At 47.0% G+C, this 23,781-nt stretch overlaps 1 protein-coding gene across 1 annotated transcript in view; it reads left to right on the forward strand.

Moving 5' to 3' along the window:
* The window catches only part of LOC141269287 (uncharacterized), a 61,049-nt gene extending 40,267 nt beyond the window's left edge, over positions 1-20,782 (forward strand). The window contains exons 3-6 of the mRNA XM_073680394.1: positions 14,008-14,118; positions 16,156-16,221; positions 19,755-19,845; positions 20,351-20,782. Of these exons, the coding sequence (XP_073536495.1) occupies positions 14,008-14,118; positions 16,156-16,221; positions 19,755-19,845; positions 20,351-20,555 (473 nt within the window). The 3' untranslated portion in view covers positions 20,556-20,782. The remainder of the gene's footprint in view (positions 1-14,007; positions 14,119-16,155; positions 16,222-19,754; positions 19,846-20,350) is intronic.
* Positions 20,783-23,781: the final 2,999 nt, after the last annotated feature.

A 23,781-nucleotide genomic window follows, 5' to 3' on the forward strand; every position in this document is an offset into this window, starting at 1 on the left:
ACTAAAAATGTCACTTTGTCCTGCAAAGAATGCGGCCCCCCCAAATTAAATTTTTTTCCGTGTGCGGCCCATATACCCAGCCGAGTTTGAGACCCCTGGTCTCACAATCCTGCCACAATCCTCCCATATACAGCAGGAGTCCGCACGGTGCCATCTATACACAGCGGCCCACCCAGCGGGAATATAAAGGACTCGGTACCCGGGCCTTTTAACCTTGTTTAGGAGGTCACGGCAGTCGGCTCCCGGGCCCGTACTCTGGGTCTCTCTTTAAAAAGGAGTTTTAGTGTACAGTTTGTCTCGTGACGCCACCTGTGGTTTCTGGTAATGGTTACCGGCGCTGCTGCAGACCTCCAGGGGGTGATGGGATGGCAGCTGGGATGTTTCTGCTCCCCACAGGCGGAGCGGGCCCCCGGGGCAGTGTAGGTGCAAATGGTGGTGATGCTGGGGCTTGCAGTGCAGGAGAGATGGCGCAGCAGGAGTAACTGACAGAGACAGGGGATTCACTTCAGTACCTTTACTGGTGCGGATGTCAGGTACGGTCCAGGGTACTCGGTAGGAAGGGTGCACTTCAGGACTTCTCCCCAGTGAGCGGGTATAAGGCCTCCTGGTCCGTGTCGCCCTCTCTCTAAGCTCCTGGCCAGCCTGCAACTGGGCCTAGCTTCTGTGTCGTGCTGTTCCTTCACCTGTCGCTTGGTAGTAGGACCTTTTTCTGGCAACCACTATCCCTGGACGCCGGGGCCTTCGTGGTTCCTAGTCCTGTCAAGGGTTTAGCTTCAGGTCGACCAGGGACTTGTAGTCCTCCTGGTATGCCGGTGATCTCTACTGGGTATAAAGGACCCTGTAGGCGCAGACCCGGTGTCAGGTTTGTGTCTTGGGGTGAGCCTATGATGCTCCTCTGCCCACTCAACTGCTCTCTCCTCTCCTCTTTGCCTCCGGCCACACTCGGGGCCCTCAATACAGCAGCCAGCATGCTGCGTCTTCACTGCTCTCAGTGGCAGCACACTCTCTGACTAAACTGACTGCCTAACTCCACCCTCCAGTATATATATCCCTATCCGGGCTTCCTCTGGTGGTATGAGGTGGAAGGGTGGAGGTGTCTGTTTGTAGTGAGGGCCTCTTGTGGAGAAGTCCATCCATGCACCCTTTTGGGTCCTGTGGTACCTGTGAACAGCAGGGTGCCACATTCCCCCCTAGTACAATTCAGTACTCCTGGTCTGAAGCATTTTGTAACAGGTTACAACAATAATTATAATAATAATAACAATAATTAAGTTACAGTAAGTCCCGTACCCAGGTGTCCATTTCACCGATGAAAGTGTAAAATGAGTAACATGAGGGACCCGCCTGAAAACCCTCAACTTAGGCCCTGGGCGTGGCTACAGGGCATAAGTGATCCAGGTGTTGGACCACGTCTTCGGCCATGCCAAACGGGTTTTTGTTCTGTGGTCAAATAAGGGGGCACTTTTGATGAGTGCAACTATTTACAAGGACAGTTTTTGTCTGCTCACAGTCCTCAGCCTACAAGTCTTTGTACCCTTACGGTTAACTAAATGCACACATTAATTTCAGTTTACACAATAAACAATAGGCAATACCCAACTGGGTAACTATTTATACTTTAGGCATTTTGTATTTTAATCCCTATACCTGGCAGGGATTTGTCCTTGTGTGCTGCGTGTGGACCTTAGTAGCACTGGGGTGATACTAGTGTCTGTGCATGCACTCTCTGCTAATCTATCAGGTGTACGTGCTGGTAGATTATAAAACTGCCTCAATCTCTCTATGGGACTGGCAAGTGCACTGATTACTGGGCCTTCAGGCTCTGCCTCAACGGGTGATCCTCCTTTGACTGGGGACTCTTCCTGTTCCTGAGCAGGTTCTTCTAGGGCGCTCGCAGGTTCTTCTTGTGGTTGATAGAAGTGTATTACTGGTATAATAACTGCTCCATCGAGTTGAGGCCAGTCTGCAGGGAAATCTCCTACAACTGTGTGAAGCACATCTTCCTTGGATTCTTCCGGTGCTATAGGAGGTACTTCTTCTTCCATTGTCTTCAGTAGACCTAGGCACACTTTCAAGTGGTCTCTTGAGACTGTTGCGGTTGTCTTACCTCCATCCTTACTGATCAGGCAGGTTTTACTGTTGTCAAATCTGGAGTTTAACATGGTGTAGGGCTCTCTTTCCCACTGGTCATCGAGATTGTGACCTCTTCTTTTCCGCTTCAGCACTATCTCTCCAGGTGCCAAGGGTTCTGCTGGTGCATGCTTATTGTACTGCTCTTCCTGTCTTTCCCTCACCTTGTTTAGACTGTCTTCGACACAGGCCTGTGCCTTCCTGTACTGCTCTTGCCGACTTGTGTCCCAATCTTCAGTGGACGTATCTGCAGCAGGTTCTACCACTCTGAGCTCCAGGTCCATGGGCAATTTTCCAGGTCTAGCTCTCATGAGGTACGCTGGGGTACAATTTGTAGAACTCACGGGTATGTGGTTATACAGGTCCACCAGGTCAGGTAGCCTATCTGGCCACTGGTTCCTCTCTTCCAAAGGTAAGGTTTTCAGCAGGTCAATGACGATGTTATTCATTTTCTCGCACATACCGTTGGTTTGCGAATGATGTGGCGTAGTCCAGATCTTTTTGCCTCCATACAAGTGGCAGAATTCCTTGAATAGCTCATTTTCGAAAGCAGGGCCTTGATCTGTGAGCACCTTTTCCGGATATCCATTGGGGTCTGCAGAAGTAGGCTTGGAACGTTCTTGCTGCAGTTTCTGCTGTGAGGTCTTTGACAGGGGCTACCACCAGGAACCGGGAATAGTGATCCACTATGGTCAGGGCATAGGAGTAGCCTGATCTGCTGGGTGATAGTTTGACATGATCCAGAGCGACAATCTCCAGGGGTTGGGTTGTTTTGATGGACTGCAAGGGTGCTTTCTGGCTGCCGTAGTCTTTTCTTCTAAGGCTACAGGGCCCACAATTCCGGCACCACCTTTCTATGGAGCTCCGCATTCCAACCCAATAGAACCGGTCCTTCAGCAGGGTTTCCAGCTTCTTCCAGCCAAAGTGACCTGCTTGGTCGTGGTAGGCCTCTAACACCATCTGGATATCCGTCCTGGGTACAACAATCTGCCATACCAATTCATGGGTCTTGGGGTTGACATACCTTCTGCACAGCTTCTCTCTGTAGATGAACAGCCGGCTTCTCTCATTCCACAGGTTTTTGGCTTGTGGGGGAGCATCCATCTCCAGGTGAGAACCTTCTTGGGTTATCAGTCTTTTGATGAGGCTGACAACCGGGTCACTGTCCTGGGTCTCCTTCCAACTGTGATGAGGTAAAGGATTCAGCGTCCTACCATGACATCTTCTGGAGGCGTGCTGCTCGTGGACCACTCCGCCTCTGTGGAAAGCAGGTAATTCAACTTCTTCTAGGTCATCCACTTCATCCTCGGTGTCTGACTGGTGGGGCATCCTTGACAGGGCATCTGCATTGGTGTTCTTGTGACCTGCCCGGTACTTGATTGTGAACTGATAATTCGACAACGTGGTCACCCAACGTTGTTCCATGGCTCCCAACCTGGCTGTCTCCAGGTGTGTCAAGGGATTATTGTCGGCAAAGGCTGTGAATTTAGTTGAGGCTAGGTAATGCTTGAATCTTTCAGTGATAGCCCAGACCAAGGCCAGGAACTCCAGCTTGAAGGAACTGTAATTCTCCGGGTTCCTCTCAGTAGGGCGACGCTTCCTACTGGCATACGCAATTACCTTTTCTCTGCCATTTTGCTTCTGGGACAACACAGCTTCCAGTCCCTCGTTGCTGGCGTCGGTGTACAACAAGAAAGGCTGGCTGTAGTCAGGGTAAGCCAGGATTTCTTCACCGGTTAGGACTTCCTTCATTGATGCAAAGGACTCAGTCTGCTCTTTGCCCCACTGGAATGGGGGACTTTTTCCTCTTTTGGACTGTCCTACCAGGAGATCTTGTAGAGGTGCTACCTTTTTGGTATAGTCCTTTATGAATCTCCTGTAGTACCCGACCAGTCCCAGGAATTGCCGTACTTCTTTGATGTTTCTTGGTTCAGGCCACTTCTGGATGGCAGTGACCTTCTCCGGGTCTGGAGCTACTCCCTCTGAGCTGACTACGTGTCCCAGGTACCGAACCTTCTGTTTGAGCAAGTGGCACTTAGAAGGTTTTAGTTTCATTCCATACCGGGACAATGCCTCAAATACCTCCGCCAGGTGCTTTAGATGGTCTTCATACGTCCTTGAGTGCACTGTCTCAAAGTTCCGTTGTCCTAAGCAACACTCCATCAACCTCTGGAACGTCCCGGGGGCGTTGCAGAGCCCAAACGGCATACTGTTGAATTCGCACAGTCCCATCGGGGTGGTGAAGGCTGTCTTCTCCCGGTCTTCCTCAGTAACAGAGACTTGCCAGTACCCACTAGTGAGATCCAATGTAGAGAAGGAATTGGCAGATTTTAGTGCAGCCAGGGATTCCTCCATACGGAGCAAAGGGTATGCATCTTTATGTGTTATTCGATTAATCTGTCTATAATCTACACACATCCTCATGCTACCGTCCTTCTTCCTGACCAGGACCAGGGGAGCTGCCCAGGGGCTACAGCTATCCCTTACTACCCCTGCCTTTTTCATGTCATGCAACATTTCCTTGGCTTTTTGGTAATGTGCTGGTGGTATGGGTCTGTAACGCTCCTTAATGGGTGGATGGTTACCGGTGGGTATGTGGTGTTGTACCACTTTAACCCTTCCAAAGTCAAGTGGGTGTTTACTAAACACTTGCTCATATTCCTGAACCACTCTGTAAACACCGTGTTTCTGATGGACAGGAGTGTCGTCAGCCCCAACTTGGAGCTGTTGACACCAATCCTCCAGCTGAGCTTCGGAGTCATTGTGCTCCACTATATCTGGTGGGGTCAAGGATTCCACTGTGTATATGGCATCATTATTCACAGTATACAATCTGGCAACAGTGGCGTATCTTGGCAATTTGACTTCCCCCTTCCCACAATTTAGGAGACGTACAGGTACCCTCCCATTGCGTACATCAACTACCCCTCTAGCGGTTAGGAGTGTAGGTCTGTGTTCTGAACTAATGGGCTCCACTACCGCCTGGTAGTTCTGTCCCTTGAGACCTATTGCTGCTCTACACCAAATCAGCATCTCACTCATTGGGGGAATCACAATGGGTATCGGGTCTGTCACCCGTACATTACCAATCTCACCACCTGTTAGTGTGGCGCCCCTGAGGGTTCGACCGCCACAGGGATGCTGCCCTTCTCTAATGGAGTGTAGTGTTCCTCCTCTGAGTTAAGAACAGTGCGATGGTCAGGACCCTTCCTTCACATCCAACACCACACTTCTCCCACTAGAGGGGGCTAGAATGCACTAGGTGCTGCCCTCCTGGTTACCGGGAGACTGGGAAACCAAGAGCTAGGGGAGCCATTTAGTGGGTGAGGGTGGAGGACTCACATTTTAGTGACACTTAAAATTTAATATTTAATACACAGCCATCTTGGTTCATGGGCCTTTTCTATCCTTATGGTCCTTTCTGTCCATCAGCCCGTCAGGCTGTCCTTCAGTCTGTTCCATGATGGTTCTTTGACTGTTCTACTGTGGTCTCCTACCCTGTAAGCGTATCCTGTGTGGGCCTGCATCGGATGGAGACACAGCCCTCGTACCTTGGCCTTGGGTCGAGGGGCAGGTTGCAGATAATGGATGTCTCAACCCGGTCAAGGACCATGACCAAGAAGGCCCGGAGCTCAGGAGTGTAGCTCCACAGCAAATGGATCCCGGGGAGGATGCAGACGGAGCGGTATACGCCAACTGTCCTCGCCAACCTGATATATTCAGAGGGATTCCGGCTGCAAGAGGGGTACCGGCCCCCGACACCCGACCTTGCTACTCCATGTCCAGGTCGGGAAAGCCCGGTAGGCCCTGAGGATCCCACCGGGTAACAGAAGGAGCAGAGCTGCCACCCGTACCCTTTTTCTGAGAGGAGTTCAGAGGGAGACCCGGCCTATCTACACACACACACAGACAGGAAAGTACCCGGTCTGAAGTCTAGGAACACTCTGGTGCGGGGTCCTGATTGAACGCTGGACTTACTCGGAGGTTGTCGGACCCCCCCATCTCTGGTGAACGCAGAACTCCGCGAGGAGCAGGGAGAAGCCTTGCAGCTGTACTCTACAACATGAGTAAAAACCCTGCAAGTTAACCCTATGGCCTCCGCACTCTTTATTCTGCATTACACCGCACTACGCAGCACCAGACCTCCTAGACTACTACCCCCGTCATCCTGTCCCTCTGCCCTGAGGCCCTGCTCCGCCTGTGGGGAGTAGTAACAACTACGGCTGCCATAACACCATGCCTCAGTGGACTGCAGCGGCGCTGGTGGCCTTCACCAGGTGCCACAGGTGGCGTAGTCTAGATCAGCCACTCAACCCGGATAAGCCCATACCATCTCTTTTGTTTTAGTGTGACGACCCTGGGTCGGGTCCGGGCCACGGCTGCACCCCATCTCTACATCAAAGGACCCGACTCCGAGTCCCCCATCTCCCAGGGTAGGGCTTACAGAGGACGCGCGTGAGTCACACATTAGCTTTACCTGTTGCTGGTACAGGAGGGCTCGAATTTCTTTCTGGAGCACTTTCCTCTGCCCTGGTTTGGCAGTGTCAGCAATCTGTTGGAGTAAAAACAACACTTCTCCCAAACAGTTACCAACAATATTTGTACCAAGAATCATATACGGATTGGTATCACCAGGATTAGATTCTATGACAATTAGTCCTTGGTCCTTTAGTTCCACTCTCCCCACCTTCACTGTCACGTCCTTAACCCCTACTAGGTTAAGAGGAAGGCCGTTAGAGGCATACACAGAGAGGTTCGGGGCTGGCGGGTGGAGTTCATCTATGGACCAGTACCTTTTGTAGAGGACATCAGGTATGATGGTTACCTGTGAGCCGGTGTCCAGTAATGCTGCTATGCCATCCAGCACGATGGACAGGAAAGGCCTTCCTCCTACAAACCGGTCGTACCAGCTTGATGGGCCTGGTTGATCTACTCCTGGGTGTCGGCCCTTGGCCCCAGGGTTTGCCCGTTTAAAGGACAGTTCCGCGCGGTGTGGCCTGCCTTGGGGCAACGGTAGCAGATGAAGTCTCCTGGAGGGCGACGTTGGTCGTTGGTCCTCCCATGGGGTGGCGTCGTCCTTCTACGGGGTGGCGTTGTCCTCCTTCTTCTCCTCATCCAGGGGACATCCTCTGGACTGTCGGCGGGTAGGATCCTTCCTTCCGGCTCGGGCTCAGTCTGTAGCTGCAGGGTGCTCAGGACAGTGGTCAGGGTTTTACTTAGCTGATGCACTTCAGAGTGCAGGTTGTCCAGCTCGCTAGGGGGCACTGTTTGCATTTTTGTTTCAGCCGTTAATGAAGGAGCAGTGGGTGCTGTGGGCACTGGGGTGACCCCACCCTGGTAACGCTGGATAGCAGTATCTGGTGGTTCCAGGGGCTGCAGACCCTTAATAGCCATGTCCTTCAGGGTGTCAAAGGTGGCATCTGGTTGATCTAAGGCCCACCACCGTACGGTTCTGCTCTCCTCCTGGGACCTCAACCCTCAGATGAACTGTTCTGTCAGCATTTTGTCCTCACCATGTATGCTGGCTGGACTAACCTGTTTCAGGGCCCGCAAGGCTTCCTGTAAGCGCCAGGCGTAGTCCCGGATACTGTCCTCAGGTTTCTGGGTACAGTGGTAGAACCTCATCCGGAGATCTGTCTCAGTGCGGTTTTCAAAGACAGTTTTCAGTCTCTTAAAGATAATGGATACTGATTCCTGTTCTACGGCTGGCCAGGTTTCAACTTCCTGTTCTGCGGGACCAGTCAATTGTCCCAGCACAACAGCGGCTCTCTGTTTACCAGTCATTGAGTACATATACAGTACACCGCATATTTTCCTTTTGAATCCAGACAGGGTGTCTGGTTTGCCGTCATACTGGGGAAGCCATTTTGCTCCAGGGATATACGGCAGGGCCATGGGTATCAACGGAGTCAAGACCCCTGCTGGTGGGGCGGCTGCTCCAGCCTGAGCAGCGCCAGGCGCGAGTTGAGCATTAGGAGCGTTAACCGGTGCTCCGGCGTTTTGCTGGTCGTCGGCCATGGTTGCACCCCCCTAGTGAACCGTAGCCTACCTACTGCTTCTTTAATCGGGTAGGCCGCAGCTCCGCAGACGACGGTCTCCTTCCAGGACCTGACGCTTCCTGGTGCTGCATCAGAGCGCGAGGCAGGGCTTGAGCTTTGCGCGCTTCCTACGGTCACGCCTGTCTGGTTCCCGCGGTTACGCCCTCCTTCTTCCCGCGCGTCGACGCGGTAATGGGGGCGATGTTCACCACAGTTTAAACACAGTTAAATTATGGCACACAGTACCCGGTGGCAACGGGCACGAAACCTGTTTGTGACGCCAAGAAAGAGAGATGTGTCACCCAGGGGGAATATAAGGGACTCGGTACACGGACCTTTTACCTTGTTTAGGAGGTCACAGCAGTCGGCTCCCGGGCCCGTACTTTGGGTCTCTCTTTAAAAAGGGGTTGTCTCGTGACGCCACCTGTGGTTTCCGGTAATGGTGCAAGTAGACCTCCGGAGGGTGATGGGATGGCAGCTGGGATGTTTCTGCTCCCCACAGGCAGAGCGGGCCCCCGGGCAGTGTAGGTGCAAGTGGTGATGATGGGGCTTGCAGTGCAGGAGAGATGGCGCAGCAGGAGTAACTGACAGAGACAGGGGATTCACTTCAGTACCTTTACTGGTGCGGATGTCAGGTACGGTCCAGGGTACTTGCTAGGAAGGGTGCACTTCAGGACTTCTCCCCAGTGAGCGGGTATAAGGCCTCCTGGTCCGTGTCGCCCTCTCTCTAAGCTCCTGGCCAGCCTGCAACTGGGCCTAGCTTCTGTGTCGTGCTATTCCTTCCCCTGTCGCTTGGTAGTAGGACCTTTTTCTGGCAACCACTATCCCTGAATGCCAGGGCCTTCGTGGTTCCTAGTCCTGTCAAGGGTTTAGCTTCAGGTCGACCAGGGACTTGTAGTCCTCCTGGTATGCCGGTGATCCCTACTGGGTATAAAAGACCCTGTAGGCGCGGACCCGGTGTCCAGTTTGTGTCTTGGGGTAAGCCTATGACGCTCCTCTGCCCACTCAACTGCTCTCTCCTCTTTGCCTCCGGCCACACTCGGGGCCCTCAATACAGCAGCAGACGTGCTGCGTCTTCACTGCTCTCAGTGGCAGCACACTCTCTGACTAAACTGACTGCCTAACTCCACCCTCCAGTATATATATCCCTATCCGGGCTCCCTCTGGTGGTATGAGGTGGAAGGGTGGAGGTGTCTGTTTGTAGTGAGGGCCTCTTGTGTAGAAGTCCATCCATGCACCCTTTTGGGTCCTGTGGTATCTGTGAAAAGCAGGGTGCCACACATCTATACATCTATACACAGCAGGGGGCCGCACGGTGCCATCTATACACAGTGGGAGGCCGCACGGTGCCATCTATACACAGCAGGAGGCCGCACATAGCCATCTATACACCGCAGGGGGCCGCACGTAGCCATCTATACACAGCGGGAGGCCGCATGTAGCCATCTATACACAGCGGAAGGCCGCACGGTGCCATCTATACACAGCGGGAGGCCGCACGTAGCCATCTATACACAGCGGGAGGCCGCACGTAGCCATCTATACACAGCAGGAGGCCGCACGTAGCCATCTATACACAGCGGAAGGCTGAATGGCGCCCCTCAGATATAGCGGGAGGAGGCCGCCCGGCGCCCCCCAGATGCAACGGGAGGAGGACGCACGGCGCCCCCCAGATACAGCGGGAGGAGGCCGCACGGCACCCCCCAGATACAGCGGGAGGAGGCCGCACGGCGCTCCCCAGGTACAGCGGGAAGAGGCCGCAAGGCGCCCCCCAGATACAGCGGAAGGAGGCCGCACGGCGCCCCCCAGATACAGCGGGAGGAGGCCGCACGGCGCCCCCTAGATACAGCGGGAGGAGGCCGCACGGCGCCCCCTAGATAAAGCGGGAGGAGGCCGCACGACGCCCACCAGATACCGCGGGAGGAGGCCGCACGCAGTTACGCATACACACACAAACATATACAGACATATACATACACGCATAAACACATTTGAAACACAAAAATACATATAAACAGACATAACGCAATGATATCTGCACACACAGACACACTGTGACACGCACACACGCACACACACACATGTCACTCACGATCCCCCGGCGTCCAGCAACTCTCCGATGCAGCAGTGCAGGCCACACACTGCGTGACGTCACACTAGCGGACACGGCCGCACACAGGGCCGTGTCTCCTAGCTGTGATGCAGCCGGGCCAGCACAAGCATACAGGGAAGTCAACAGGTGCAGTGCTGGCCCGGCTGAAGAAGCAGCGACCCTGTGCCGCAGCTGGGGGAGCGGTCCGGGGGCCCCCCGCCTCTGCCTGCTGGTGTCTGCCGCATTGGCGCCGCTGCGCCGCACATATTATAATGAGGGCAATCTGGCCATGGGCCCCCCGGAGTCCCGGACTCCGGGCGGTAGCCCAGATTGCCCTCATTATAATCCGCCTATGGAGAACACCATATGCAAGAGATAGCGGGTACACAATCTTATGAATGTTTCCTTCACAACTCGGAGCATTTACCACACAGTCTCAATTCCTTCCTCTTTACTATCTTTATTTGTCCTCGGTATTCACTGTTCCTCACTACTTCACCACAACCCAGCTCGACTCTACAGACCTGTTTATCAAGAGTCTTTTACTCGACCCATGGTTCCGCCTCTTCTTTCTCCTTAGGGAGAAACTATCTTCTCTAGTGCTGACACTCTGGAACTCCCACCTGGGACACTTTGCTCGTCTCGCATACTCAGTTCTGTCTAGGCCCGTTACCTTCAGGAGTCATAAACTCTGAGCCTCACTACTAGGCGTCCTCTCCCAGGACCTGTCTCCGGAAAATTACTCTGTCTCTAAGTCACTTCTGCTCCGGATCACGTTATCTCATTTACTCTGGTGTGCATTCACTTTAGGGAAACCCAACGATGCAGCTCAGCTCACCTTGAACTTTAGGTCCTTTCTCTAAGCAATCCAGGCTCAATCTGTCTTTTTGACAGGAAACTGTCACTTTCCCTTCAGTCTAGCCCCTCTCACTCTGGGCTAGTCCCAAACATTAACTCTCGCTGTCCCTACTGTCAGGCAATCCTCATTATCAACATTACTAACATCTTTAATGCACATCACAATTCACATTATACATTTCAACAATTGACAAGCCAATACTGTCAATCAATATAGAATGAGTGACAGTAATCTAAATAAGAGGGTTGAACGATGAATCGAGGCATTAAGTCATGCCATAGATACACTGAGCATTCTCATTTGCATATTACATGAAAGGTTTTTTTGGGGTAGGGGCAATGTAGGAACAGATTTTAAAGCAAAATGAATGATATTTATTGTTGCTCCATCTCCTAGAAAGCTATGTGGTTAGATTGAAGTGTAAATTTGTGGTGATAGACTCCCATTAACCAATTTAGAACAGCGCAATTTTCCTCCGTTCCTGACCTGACATTTTTTCTCCTTTAAGCTTAAATGTATAATAAGGACTTTAAAAATTTTCATTTGAATATTCAAATAATTTTTGCCTCTTTTTCTTAGTACATGGGGCTTAATTTTGATGTCATTTTTATAAATGTAAATAAAAATAAGGAATACGTGTCTATTTTTCACTTTTTTTTTCATGACCATCAAGAACTGCTAAAAATTGTACTTTCTGTCACCCTTTCCACATTATGTCGATTGATTCTAAATACAACACATTCCAAATTATTATTATTATGCACATTTTTTCTTTGACTTTCCTAAATGGTCAATGCATATGAGTCAGTCTAGTGTTGAAATCATCAATTTTATTGGACAAGCCTCCCAATGATAACAGTATTTTTCCAAAAATAAAAAAACCCTCAAAATGCGCTATTCCAAATTATTATGCACAACAGCGTTTCCAAACATTTTATAGTCGTAAAGAACTGAAAATGGTCATTTGTTGAATTTGCAGCATTACAGGGGTCATATTTATTGAAATCAAAAGCTTTTCCAATGAAAAAAATCTTAAGAGGTTAAGTTACATGTTAATATAGGAGGTCCTCTGCTTTGATTTCACCTTCACAATTCTTTCATCCATCAAACTTGTGAGAATTTGGATAGTTTCTGCTTGAGTTTCTTTGCAGGATGTCAGAATGTCCTCCCAGAGCTGCTGTTTTGATGTGAACTGTCTCCCACCCTCATAGATATTTTGCTTGAGAATACTCCAAAGGTTCTCCATAGGGTTGAGGTCAGGGGACAATGGTGGCCACACCATCAGTTTCCTTCTCTTTATGCCCATAGCAGCCAATGAGTCAGAGGTTTTCTTTGCAGCATGAGATGGAGCATTGTCAGCATGAAGATAATTTTGCTATGGATGACACGGTTCTTCTCTTTGTACCATGGAAGATAGTGGTCAGTCAGAAACTCTATATACTTTGCCGAGGTCATTTTCACACCTTTTGAGACCCTAAAGGGTCTCTCCTCATGATTCCAGCCCAAAATATGACTCTGCCACCCCATTGCTGATAACGTCGCAGCCTTGTTGCGACATGGTGGCAATCCACTACTCCATCCATCTGGACCATCCAGGGTTGGACGGCACTCATCAGTGAGGAAGACTGTTTTAAAATTAGTCTTCATGTATGTCTGGGCCCACTACAATTGTTTCTGTTTGTGAGCACTGTTTAGGGGTGTCTGAATACTAGGTTTATGCAGAACTACAAGCCTCTGGAAAATACTACACCTTTAGATTTACGGGACTCCAGATGCACCAGCAGCTTCAAATACCTGTTTGCTGCATGTAATAGTATTTTAGCAGCTGCTTTCTTAATCCTAATTTGTCTGGCAGAAACCTTTCTTATTATGCCTTTATCTGCACGAACCCGTCTATGCTGTGTATCATGATCACGCTTAAGTTTTCGTGACATATCTAATGTTTTCATATCTTGTCTAAGGCATTGCACTATTTGACACTTTTCGGCAACTGAGAGATCCTTTTCCTTTCCCCTATTGCTTGAAACCTGTGGCCTGCCTAATACTGTGGAACGTCCTTCTTAAGTAGTTTTCTTTTTATTGGGCTCACCTGGCAAACTAAGTATCACAGGTGTTTGAGATTGATTTCAGTGACCCAAAGAGCCCTGAGACACAAGACGATCCATGAGTTTATATCAAAAATAAAAAAAATACATCTTTATGATACTTAAAGAAGCCCTCCTCCTCCCATCAAAAATTTTATCCTCTTGACATATTGCAATCATCATATTATATAGTATTGTGTACTTACAATTGCTCATTTTGCCTTTCTATCCAGATAATTCTTCTCTTTTTACTGCTCTATGTAGAAACAGGAAGTCTCTTTTCCCTGCATGAGTCATCCCTCTCTTCAACTCCTGACTGAGCTGCTCCCTCCTCCCGCTGCCTGGGGACTGTTGCAGTGACTCATGACTCATGCGGAAAAGTAACTTCCTGTTTCTACATAGAGCTTAGAAGCTAGTCAGTTTTAAATCAAGTTATGTCATAGACTAAATGCAAAAGAGACGAATTATCTGGGTAGAAAGGCAAAATGAGCAATTGTAAGTACACAGTGCTATATAATATGATGACTGCATTATATTAAGAGGATACACATTTTGATGGGAGGAGGAGGAGGGCTTCTTTAAATCCAATTTGCAAAATAGTTTGGAACGCCATGTACATGAACTATAAAATGGTGTTCAGATGACCTTAACATTACAGGAGGGGTAGAAAATAAAGATAAACTGTTACACTGTTGATCATCAATACACTTCCAAATTGCAGAATACAAATATATAAATGCTCTGATATATATCTTCCCTTGTTCAATGATCCATCATGTAACAGTGACTGTTCTATTTTAAAAGAAAAATCCAATAACATCACAGATGGAATAAAATCTACTCCCCGTCTGCCAAACACGAGCGAGAGGATGACAGCGACACAGATGCCTGGACTGACTTACACCACAGACACCAGTAAGTATAATGGAATACTATAAATGCTGATGAATACCTGTCACGATACTGTAGCTGGATTTCCCGAGGCAATGGGCTGCTTCCCTGTCCCTCAAGCTAGGGGGACCCTAGACTAACCCTGTTCCCAAGATTACCTCTGAAGGTGGAGATGTTGGGGTCTCGTACCTTGCAATGATCCGATTTGCACGCTGATCTGTTTCCTCCCCCTCCCAAGGAACAAACCAAATAGGAAGAGGATTAGGATAAATGCACAATAGCAAATCCACGTAGATATCTCCTGAAACCAAGACCAGCTGACTGCTACTATTTCAGACTACTCCTTCAAAACTAAACCAGAAAGTGTGAGCTACCACTGGCAATTCCCTAGTGCAAGTAGTGAGCATATATACTTGAGAGATATCATCAACACAGAACAGCTGAGACAATTCAGGATGTAGAGCTCCAGGAGATAAGACAGAACTGATTAACCCTTGCAATTACAGAGCAAGGAAGGTGAAGCACCTACACTGCTAAAAAGAAGGTGAAGCAGATCTAATAATTGCAGGGGTTTGTGTAACCAGACTCCGTGATCTTCTGGCCCCTCTTGGTCGCGGTATCCCTGTGACAATACCTTTTTATTATGGAACTTCTCTGTGAAGTATTTCTGCTACAAATAGGTAGAGTAGACATTATTTTTGTAAAAAACTCACTGATACCAGCGCGGTCCTGTAATAGTGGCCATTGGGGTAACAAGTCAGGTCAGTACATTTCTTCCTTCCAGATCTTCCCCCATCACCTGTGAGTGATATTATTGAGAAGTGGAAGGAACCGAAGTAACTCAGCCACGAAGTGGAGACCCCGTAACATTACAGAGTGGGGTCACTGAGTGCTGAGGAGCAGAGGGAAGAAAAGTCACCAACGCTCTGCTCACGCCATAACTGCAAACTCCAGACCTCCTCTGGTATTAACATCATCACAAATACTACGCCCCCGCTGGGAGCTTCATGACCGAGCAGCTGCATACAGCCTTACATCACCAAGCACAATGCCGAGTGTCGGATGGAGTGGTGTAAAGCCGCCACCCCTGGACTGTGGAGGAAACCTGTTCTGTACTGTGACGGATCACACTTTTCTATCTGGCATCTGATGGAGGAGTCTGGGTTTGGTGAAGAAGAACGTTACCCGCCTGACTGCATTGTGCCCGCTGTACAGTTGGGTGCAGAAGGGATAATGCTATGGGCTTGTTTTCCAGGGTTTGGCCTTGGTCTCTTAGTTCCAGTGAATGTATATTTTAATGCTTCAGCACAAAACATTTTGGACAATTGTAGCTTCCAACTTTGTGAGAACTGATTAATATTTACTGTTTTTAAGGGCCTCTATATAATTATCTTTTCTGGGTAGGCTTTCTACAGCATTTCGGAGATTGTCTGTGGGAACATAAATAATATATATATATATATATATATATATATATATATATATGAATTCACTAGAGCAGGGTTCCCCAACTCCAGTCCTCAAGGCCCACCAACAGGTCATGTTTTCAGGATTTCCTTAGTATTACACAGGTGATAATTCCATCACCTGCACAGGCAATAATTCCATCACCTGTGCAATGCTAAGGAAATCCTGAAAACATGACCTGTTGGTGGGCCTTGAGGACTGGAGTTGGGGAACCCTGCACTAGAGGAGCTACAGATCCCAGTGACTCTGGTCCATATACATGGTAGAGCAGGCAACCAACGCTACATTGAGAACTGTTCATCTGATAGCAAGTTGCAAAACACGGACAAAGAGGACAGAGCCCCTCGTGAAGACCCTGCCTTGGGCTGCAGATAAGCTTGTCTTGCTTGGAACGGAGACTGCCATTTTTAGCATGCCTGGAAATAATTGATCTGTCGGACTCCTTGTCAGTCCACCCCTAATCAATTCTGTAATTAGTATTTTAGCTAAGCCTATCATCAGTTGTAAACTGGAGAATTTGGAGATTTAGCTGGAATGTCAGGTATGAATCCATATTGGTGTCTCATTTGCTCTTCACCATTAATACTTTTATAGGTAACGAGTGGGAGGTCAGCTCCTGGGAGAATTTAACTGAAAGGATCTATGTCGTGGAAGAAGATGGTGAGTTGTTTTAGATGGCTTGCTTTTTTTGCAGCTGTACTTTTTGTGGTTTATACAAATTATGGATTAACTTTTATGATTTTTTTAGTGAAGAAATAGTAAAAAAAAAACAGCAATATCAGAACTGTTTTTTTTCAATTTTTGTTCCCCTTTGTGGGATTTGGTAAAAGTTTTATTTAACAATATTATATTGGTTGATACTTTTGCTGCAATTCCAATTATGTATTTTTTTAAACTCCTTTATGACATGTGCCTTACACCTATATTACATGCATGCATGCCTACTCCAGACATAGCCGCTGCTGGCTGTGTTATACAGATGACATCTGTCTGCTGCTGCTGTCAGAGATTATTCCAATTGTGGGAATTTAACAAAAGTCAATAGCGACCCCATCTTCTAAGTGGTTAGGCTCAGTAGGGTGCCCCTCTCTGTCAACCCAGAAGTATTATTATTATTATTTATTATTATATTATAGCGTCATTTATTCCATGGAGCTTTACATGTGAAAAAGGGGTATACATAGCAGAAGCCATTACAATAATCTTGAACAAAACGAGTCTGCAACTGGTACAGGAGGAGAGAGGACCCTGCCCTCGAGCGCTCACAGTCTACAAGGGATGGGTGAGGATACAGTAGGTGAGGGTAGAGGAGGTCATGCAGTAATGTGGTGGAGCGAGGGTTACTGCAGGTTGTAGGCTTGTCGGAAGAAGTGGGTCTTCAGGTTCCTTTTGAAGGTTTCCACGGTAGGCGAGAGCCTGATATGTTGGGGTAGAGCATTCCAGAATAGGGGGGAAGCACGGGAGAAATCTTGTATGTGATTGTGGGAAGAGGAGATAAGAGGGGAGTAGAGAAATAGATCTTGTGAGGATCGGACCTTGCGTGTAGGTATATACCGGGAGACTAGGTCACAGATATAAGGAGGAGACAGGTTGTGGATGGCTTTGTATGCCATGGTTAGAGTTTTGAACTGGAGTCTCTGAGCAATGGGGAGCCAGTGAAGGGATTGACAGAGAGGAAAGGCCAGGGAATAGCGGGGGGACAGGTAGATTAGTTGGGCAGCAGAGTTTAGGACAGATTGGAGGGGTGCGAGAGTGTTAGAAGGGAGGCCACAGAGCAGGAGGTTGCAGTAGTCAAGGCGGGAGATGATGAGGGCGTGCACTAGTGTTTTTGCAGAGTCTTTGCTGAGGAATGTGCGGATGCGGGAAATATTTTTGAGTTGAAGTCTGCAAGTATTGCAATGTACTGTACCAGCAAATTAAGGATCGCAGGTTGAAGTCTTGTAAAAAGATGTAAAAAATATAAAAAAAAGTTTTTATCACCTCCCTCCATAAGAATGTCAAAATAAAAATTAAGCATACTCGGCAATATTGTGTTAGTAAAGGTACAAACTTTTTAAATATCATATTTTTTTATCCTTTCTAGTGTAAATAAAAAAAAATGCCAGAATTTCTGTTTTTCATTCACCTCACCCAAAAAAATAGTATAAAATTGACCAAAAAGTTGTATGTGCCTCATGCTAAACTATAATAGTACCAGTACTCAGTACAACTAACCCCACAATAAAAAAAACAAAAACAAAACTAGTTTTCAAAAAAAGTTATGGGTTTCAAAATATGACAAAGAGAAAAACAATGGGCATCATGGTGGCTCAGTGGTTAGCACTGTTACTTTGCAGCACTGGGGTCCTAGATTCTAATCCCACCAAGGACAACATCTGCAAGGAGTTTGTAAGTCCCCCCTTTGTTTGCGTGGGTTTCCTCTGGGTTCTCCAGTTTCCTCCCACATTCCAAAGACGTACTGATAGGGAATCTAGATTGTGTGCCCCAATGGGGACAGTGATGATAATGTCTATAAAGCTTGCAGGAATTAATGGCGCTAAATTCATTTTTCTTTTAAAAAGTTGTTTAATTTATTAAATTAGTAAATCATAGAGGAACAGTATAAATGTGATATTGCTGTACTTTCCCAGAGCTACAAAAAAAATTAAAACTTGTAATTTTTATTGCACTTTGACTACAGTAAAAATGTAAACCCCAAACCAAAGGCAGAATTGCTTTTTTTCCCTAATTCTAGCCCAGAAATATTTCTTTCCTGTATTTCGGTGCATAGTAAGCTACATTAAATTGTGTAAAAAATAAACCAGCTCACCAAGGCTCTAGGTGTATAGGATTCCATAGGACCAAATGTACAGATGAACAAAAAAAAAATATCCAGCTTGATAAAAATTGCTAATTTTATTTGAAAAAAATATTTTAAAAATTCCATGTAATGATATAAAGAGCAACGCGTTTCGAACCCAAGCTGCATTCTTTATCAAAGCTCATGCTTTGATAAAGAACGCGTTGCTCTTTATCTCATTTCATGGAAGTTTTAAAATATTTCTTTCCAATAAAATTTGCAATTTTTATGAAGATGGATATTTTTCTTTTTATATTAAACTGTGCCATTAAAAACTGTCCCTTGTCCAGCAAATAACAAGTCCTCACTATGCTATGTCACAAAAAAAAGTTATGGCTCTTAAAATACATGGATTAAAAAAAAAAAAACACTATAAAAAAAAACTGGCCAGCCAGGCACCAAATTTCCATAATCTCTACGTATTGTACAGCTTGGATTGGTTAAGTGAAATTTTTAGCTTTCTGAAGACTGCTTATTAATTAAATGGGGTTTTCCGATGTCCCCTGGCTGCAGTTTGTTTTTAAAACTGTACTTTACTCACCCTCCCAGGGTCCAGCACTGAGTCTCTGCCGCAGCTCCCACTGTTCATTGTTGTCTGCAGCGCTGAAGTCATGTCAACAGCACTGCAGCCAATCAGTGAGCACAGCAGCTCTGAGCGGCTGAGAGCTGCTGAGGTCAGTTCTTGTTAGCAGCTCTATTGACGTTACCACAGCACTGCAGACAGTAATAGAAACCAGTAGCACCAGAGTCGAAATCTTAGTTTTGAACCTGGGGAAGGGTGGCAGAGGGTACAGCATAGTTTTTTTTTATTAAACAAATAATTGCAGGAGGCTAAGGGTTTTCTGAAATCTGAAAACCTGTTGGATGCTGAGTTCTGTGAGAGCTGTAGACAGTGAGCTCCCCCTACTGGTGGCTTCAGGTTGAAAACATTTTGTAAACTCTGTAGCCCTGCAAATGAAAGCAAGTGATTTGGGACCCTGTATATTTTAGAAAGGACACCACTCAAGAACTTTCTCTTGCACTTTAGAAAAGTTTTTATCTTGGCTTTCTTTCAAATACACAAACAGTGAATAATGAAAAACATATTCACTATAAATTACAACTGTGCAATCATTTCCTTAGTCAGTGTCCGTGTTTCCATCCTTGTACAGACAGCAGTTAAGGAGAGTTAACACTCAGCACCTGCTACATTTTGGGGGCCTACCCCCTTTTTCAATGATGCGTGTGGCTTTATTGGGGACTGTGTATTAGAGAAATACATTTCTGACCTTTATAGAGTTATATAATGAAATTAATTTACAAAGTATTGTGTACTGTGATTCAACATTATTCAATATTCCTCCTCTTCTCACAGGCAGTGGATGGAGAACCGCCATGTTGATTTTAAGCCCCTTCACATTCATACTGGGGGTGATCATACTTGTTCTGAATGTCCGTGTGAACAAGTAAGTCTGACTTAAAGAGAACCTGTCACCAGTTCAAAAGTGGTTAGTTTTTGCTCTTATTTTATCCCTGATGCTCTCCTGAGGATTCTGTTTTTTTTTTCTTTTTAAAAATCCACCATAAAGTGCCAGAGATATGGGTCTTTTTATCTAGCACAAATTTTTATGGTCGTTACTAAAGGGGCGTGGCTCACGGAACTATCTGGGGGCGTGTCTTTGGGCTTCCATGCATTATTACCCAGTGAGCCACGCCCCCTTAGTAAAGGCCATAAAATAAGCACTAAATAAAAAGGCCAATATCTCTGGAACGGTATGATGGATTTAAAAAAAAAACAGAAAACAGAGAACAGAAGGAAGTAGAGGGAATATAATAGAAATAAGAACTGGCCACTTTTGACCTGATGAAAATTCCTCTTTAAATACTCATTACAAGGATAGTGCAGAATATTTAACAAATGTTATACATAAATTTAAAGCTATAATATTAAAATATTATTTTACCTTCCAGGAAACGGAAACTTTTATCAGCATTACCAAATCATGTCAAACCTCACCATAAATTTGGTACTTCCTATGAGCAATCCCCTTTAACCGGCAAGGTTGATCTGTCTGAGTGTCCGGGTCCAGATTCTAACACAACGACCCTGAGGCATGGAGAGATCCTGATTGAGTGGAAGGACGGAACAATCACTCCGCTGTATGATCAGCAGTAAGAGGATAACCTAGATATATATACGCATGGTGACCAAGCCATGGCTGACCCGGACGCCTCAATAAATACTCTTTTCTTGACTTTCTAAGGGTTGTATAACCATTGCATTTCTATAATCCCAACCAATAAATATCCATTCTCTTATTTTTAGCATTTGGAGGCACAACAATGTCTTTTCTAGACCTTCCAAGACTTTTAAGACTACTAAACTCCTAACTTCCCACCTAATTTTTACCTATCCATGTGTCTACACTGTGTGCAGAATTATTAGGCAGTGAGTATTTTCTACCATATCATCATTTTTATGCAGATTTTCTCAATCGAAGCTGTATAAACCTGATGCTTATTGGATGAAACAGATCAGGTGATGTGTATTGGTGTAATGAGGAGGGTGAGGCCTAAGGATACAACACTCTTTATCAAGGTGTGCAGAATTATTAGGCAGCTTGTGTTCCTCAGGCAAAATGGGCCAAAAAAGAGATTTAACTGATTCTGAAAAGTCAAATATTTTGAAAAGTCTTTCAGAGAGATGCAGTACTCCTGAAAATGATAAAATATTGGGGTGTGAGCACAGAACCATCAATAGTTTTATTGCAAATAGTCAACAAAAAAAGTGTTGCGCGAAATATAGGCAAATTAACTGCTAACGATTGGAGAAGAATCAAATATGAAGAGATCAGGAAGCCATTATTCTCCAGTGCTGTCATATTCCAGTGCTACAACCTCCTAGGAGGCCCAGAAGTACAAGGTGTTCAATGCTCAGAGACATGTCGAGGTAAGGAGGCTGAGCCCGACCACCACTGACCAAGACACAGAAGTACAAGGTGTTCAGTGCTCAGAGACACGGCCGAGGTGAGGAGGCTGAGCCCGACCCCCACCGAGCAAGACACAGAAGTACAAGGTGTTCAATGCTCAGAGACACGGCCGAGGTGAGGAGGCTGAGCCCGACCACCACTGAGCAAGACACAGAAGTACAAGGTGCTCAGTGATCAGAGACACGGCCGAGGTGAGGAGGCTGAGCCCGACCACCACTGAGCAAGACACAGAAATACAAGGTGTTCAGTGCTCAGAGACACGTCCAAGGTGAGGGAGGCTGAGCCCGACCACCACTGAACAAGACACAGAAATACAAGGTGTTCAGTGCTCAGAGACACGGCCAAGGTGAGGAGTCTGAGCCCGACCACCACTGAACAAGACACAGAAATACAAGGTGTTCAGTGCTCAGAGACACGTCCAAGGTGAGGGAGGCTGACCCCGACTACCACTGAGCAAGACACAGAAGTACAAGGTGTTCAGTGCTTAGAGACACAGCCGAGGTGAGGAGGCTGAGCCCGACCACCACTGAGCAAGACACAGAAGTACAAGGTGTTCAGTGCTCAGAGACACGGCCGAGGTGAGGAGGCTAAGCCCGACCACCACTGAGCAAGACACAGACGTACAAAGTGTTCAGTGCTCAGAGACACGTCCAAGGTGAGGGAGGCTGAGCCCGACTACCACTGAGCAAGACACAGAAGTACAAGGTGTTCAGTGCTCAGAGACATGGCCAAGGTGAGGAGGCTGACCCCGACTACCACTGAGCAAGACACAGAAGTACAAGGTGTTCAGTGCTCAGAGACACAGCCGAGGTGAGGAGGCTGAGCCCGACCACCACTGAGCAAGACACAGAAGTACAAGGTGTTCAGTGCTCATAGACATGACCAAGGTGAGGAGGCTGAGCCGACCACCACTGAGCAAGACACAGAAGTACAAGGTGTTCAGTGCTCAGAGACACGGCCGAGGTGAGGAGGCTGAGCCGACCACCACTGAGCAAGACACAGAAGTACAAAGTGTTCAGTGCTCAGAGACATGTCTGAGGTAAGGAAGCTGAGCCCGACCACCACTGAGCAAGACACAGAAGTACAAAGTGTTCAGTGCTCAGAGACATGTCTGAGGTAAGGAAGCTGAGCCCGACCACCACTGAGCAAGACACAGAAGTACAAGGTGTTCAGTGCTCAGAGACACGGCCGAGGTAAGGAAGGCTGACACCGACCACCACAGAACAAGGCACAGAAGTACAAGTTGCCCAGAGACAGGGCCGATGTAATTAAGGTTGAAACCACTAGTGATGAGCGAGTATGTTCTGTTAGCCCTTTTGGCGAGCATGCTCGGGTGCTCGTGGAGTATCTTCAGCGTGCTCGGGTGTTTTGTTTTAGTCACTCAATGCTCATGATTTGTGACTGTTTGACAGCTTTAATACATGTGAGGAATGCCTAAGAAACAAGCATTCCTCACATGTATTAAAGTTGTCAGTCACAAATCATGAGCACTGAGTGATTAAAACATAACACTCGAGAACGCTGAAGATACTCGGAAAACACCCGAGCATGCTCTTAAGTCTCGAGTAATGAACATGCTCGTAAATCTCGAGTAATGAGCATGCTCGCTCATCACTACTCACCACCACTAAACAAGACACAGAAGGGGAAACGTCAGGATTGGGCCAAGAAATATCTGAAGACGGATTGCTCAAAGGTTTTATGGACTGTTGAGATAACAGTGACTCTTGACGGACCAGATGGATGGGCCCATGGCTGGATCAGTAACCGGCACAGACCTCCACTTATACTTAGAAGCCAGCAAGGTGGAGGTGGGGTAATGCTATGGGTTGGTATTATTAAAGATGAGCTAGTTTTCGGGTTGAAGATGGAATTAAAATCAACTCCCAAACCTACTTACAATTTTAGAAGACCCTTTCTTCCAGCAGTGGTGCAGGAAAAAGTCTGCATCTTTCAAGAAAACCATGATTTTTCTGCAGGATAATGCTCCATCGCAGCATCGAAGTCTCCACTGCTCGGTGCCAGTAAAGGCCTTAAACATTAAACAATAATGACATGGCCCCTTCCTCACCTCACCTAAAGCCTATGGAGAACCTCTTATATGAGAGATTTACTGTGAAGGAAATCAGTCGCCTCTCTGATCAGTGTCTGGGACTGTGGTTGATGCTGCCTAAAAAATCGTCAACAGATTAAGTATCTGATAGACTCGATGGGTGGAAGAATTATGACTGTCATTGAACAGAAAGGTGGATATATTGTCACTGAGATTTTTTTTTTTAAATTTCAGAAATGTACTTTGTACATATTGAGCTGTGTGGTTACTATTCTCACTTTAAAAAATAAAAAAATAAACAATTGAGATGGAAAATTTACATTTTTTTTATTTAATTGCACAATAATTCTGTACAAGTA

This window comes from Phyllobates terribilis, unplaced genomic scaffold (assembly GCF_046119375.1).
Source record: "Phyllobates terribilis strain yellow unplaced genomic scaffold, ASM4611937v1 Scaffold_1__5_contigs__length_1240528914, whole genome shotgun sequence".
Taxonomy (NCBI): Eukaryota; Metazoa; Chordata; class Amphibia; order Anura; family Dendrobatidae; genus Phyllobates; species Phyllobates terribilis.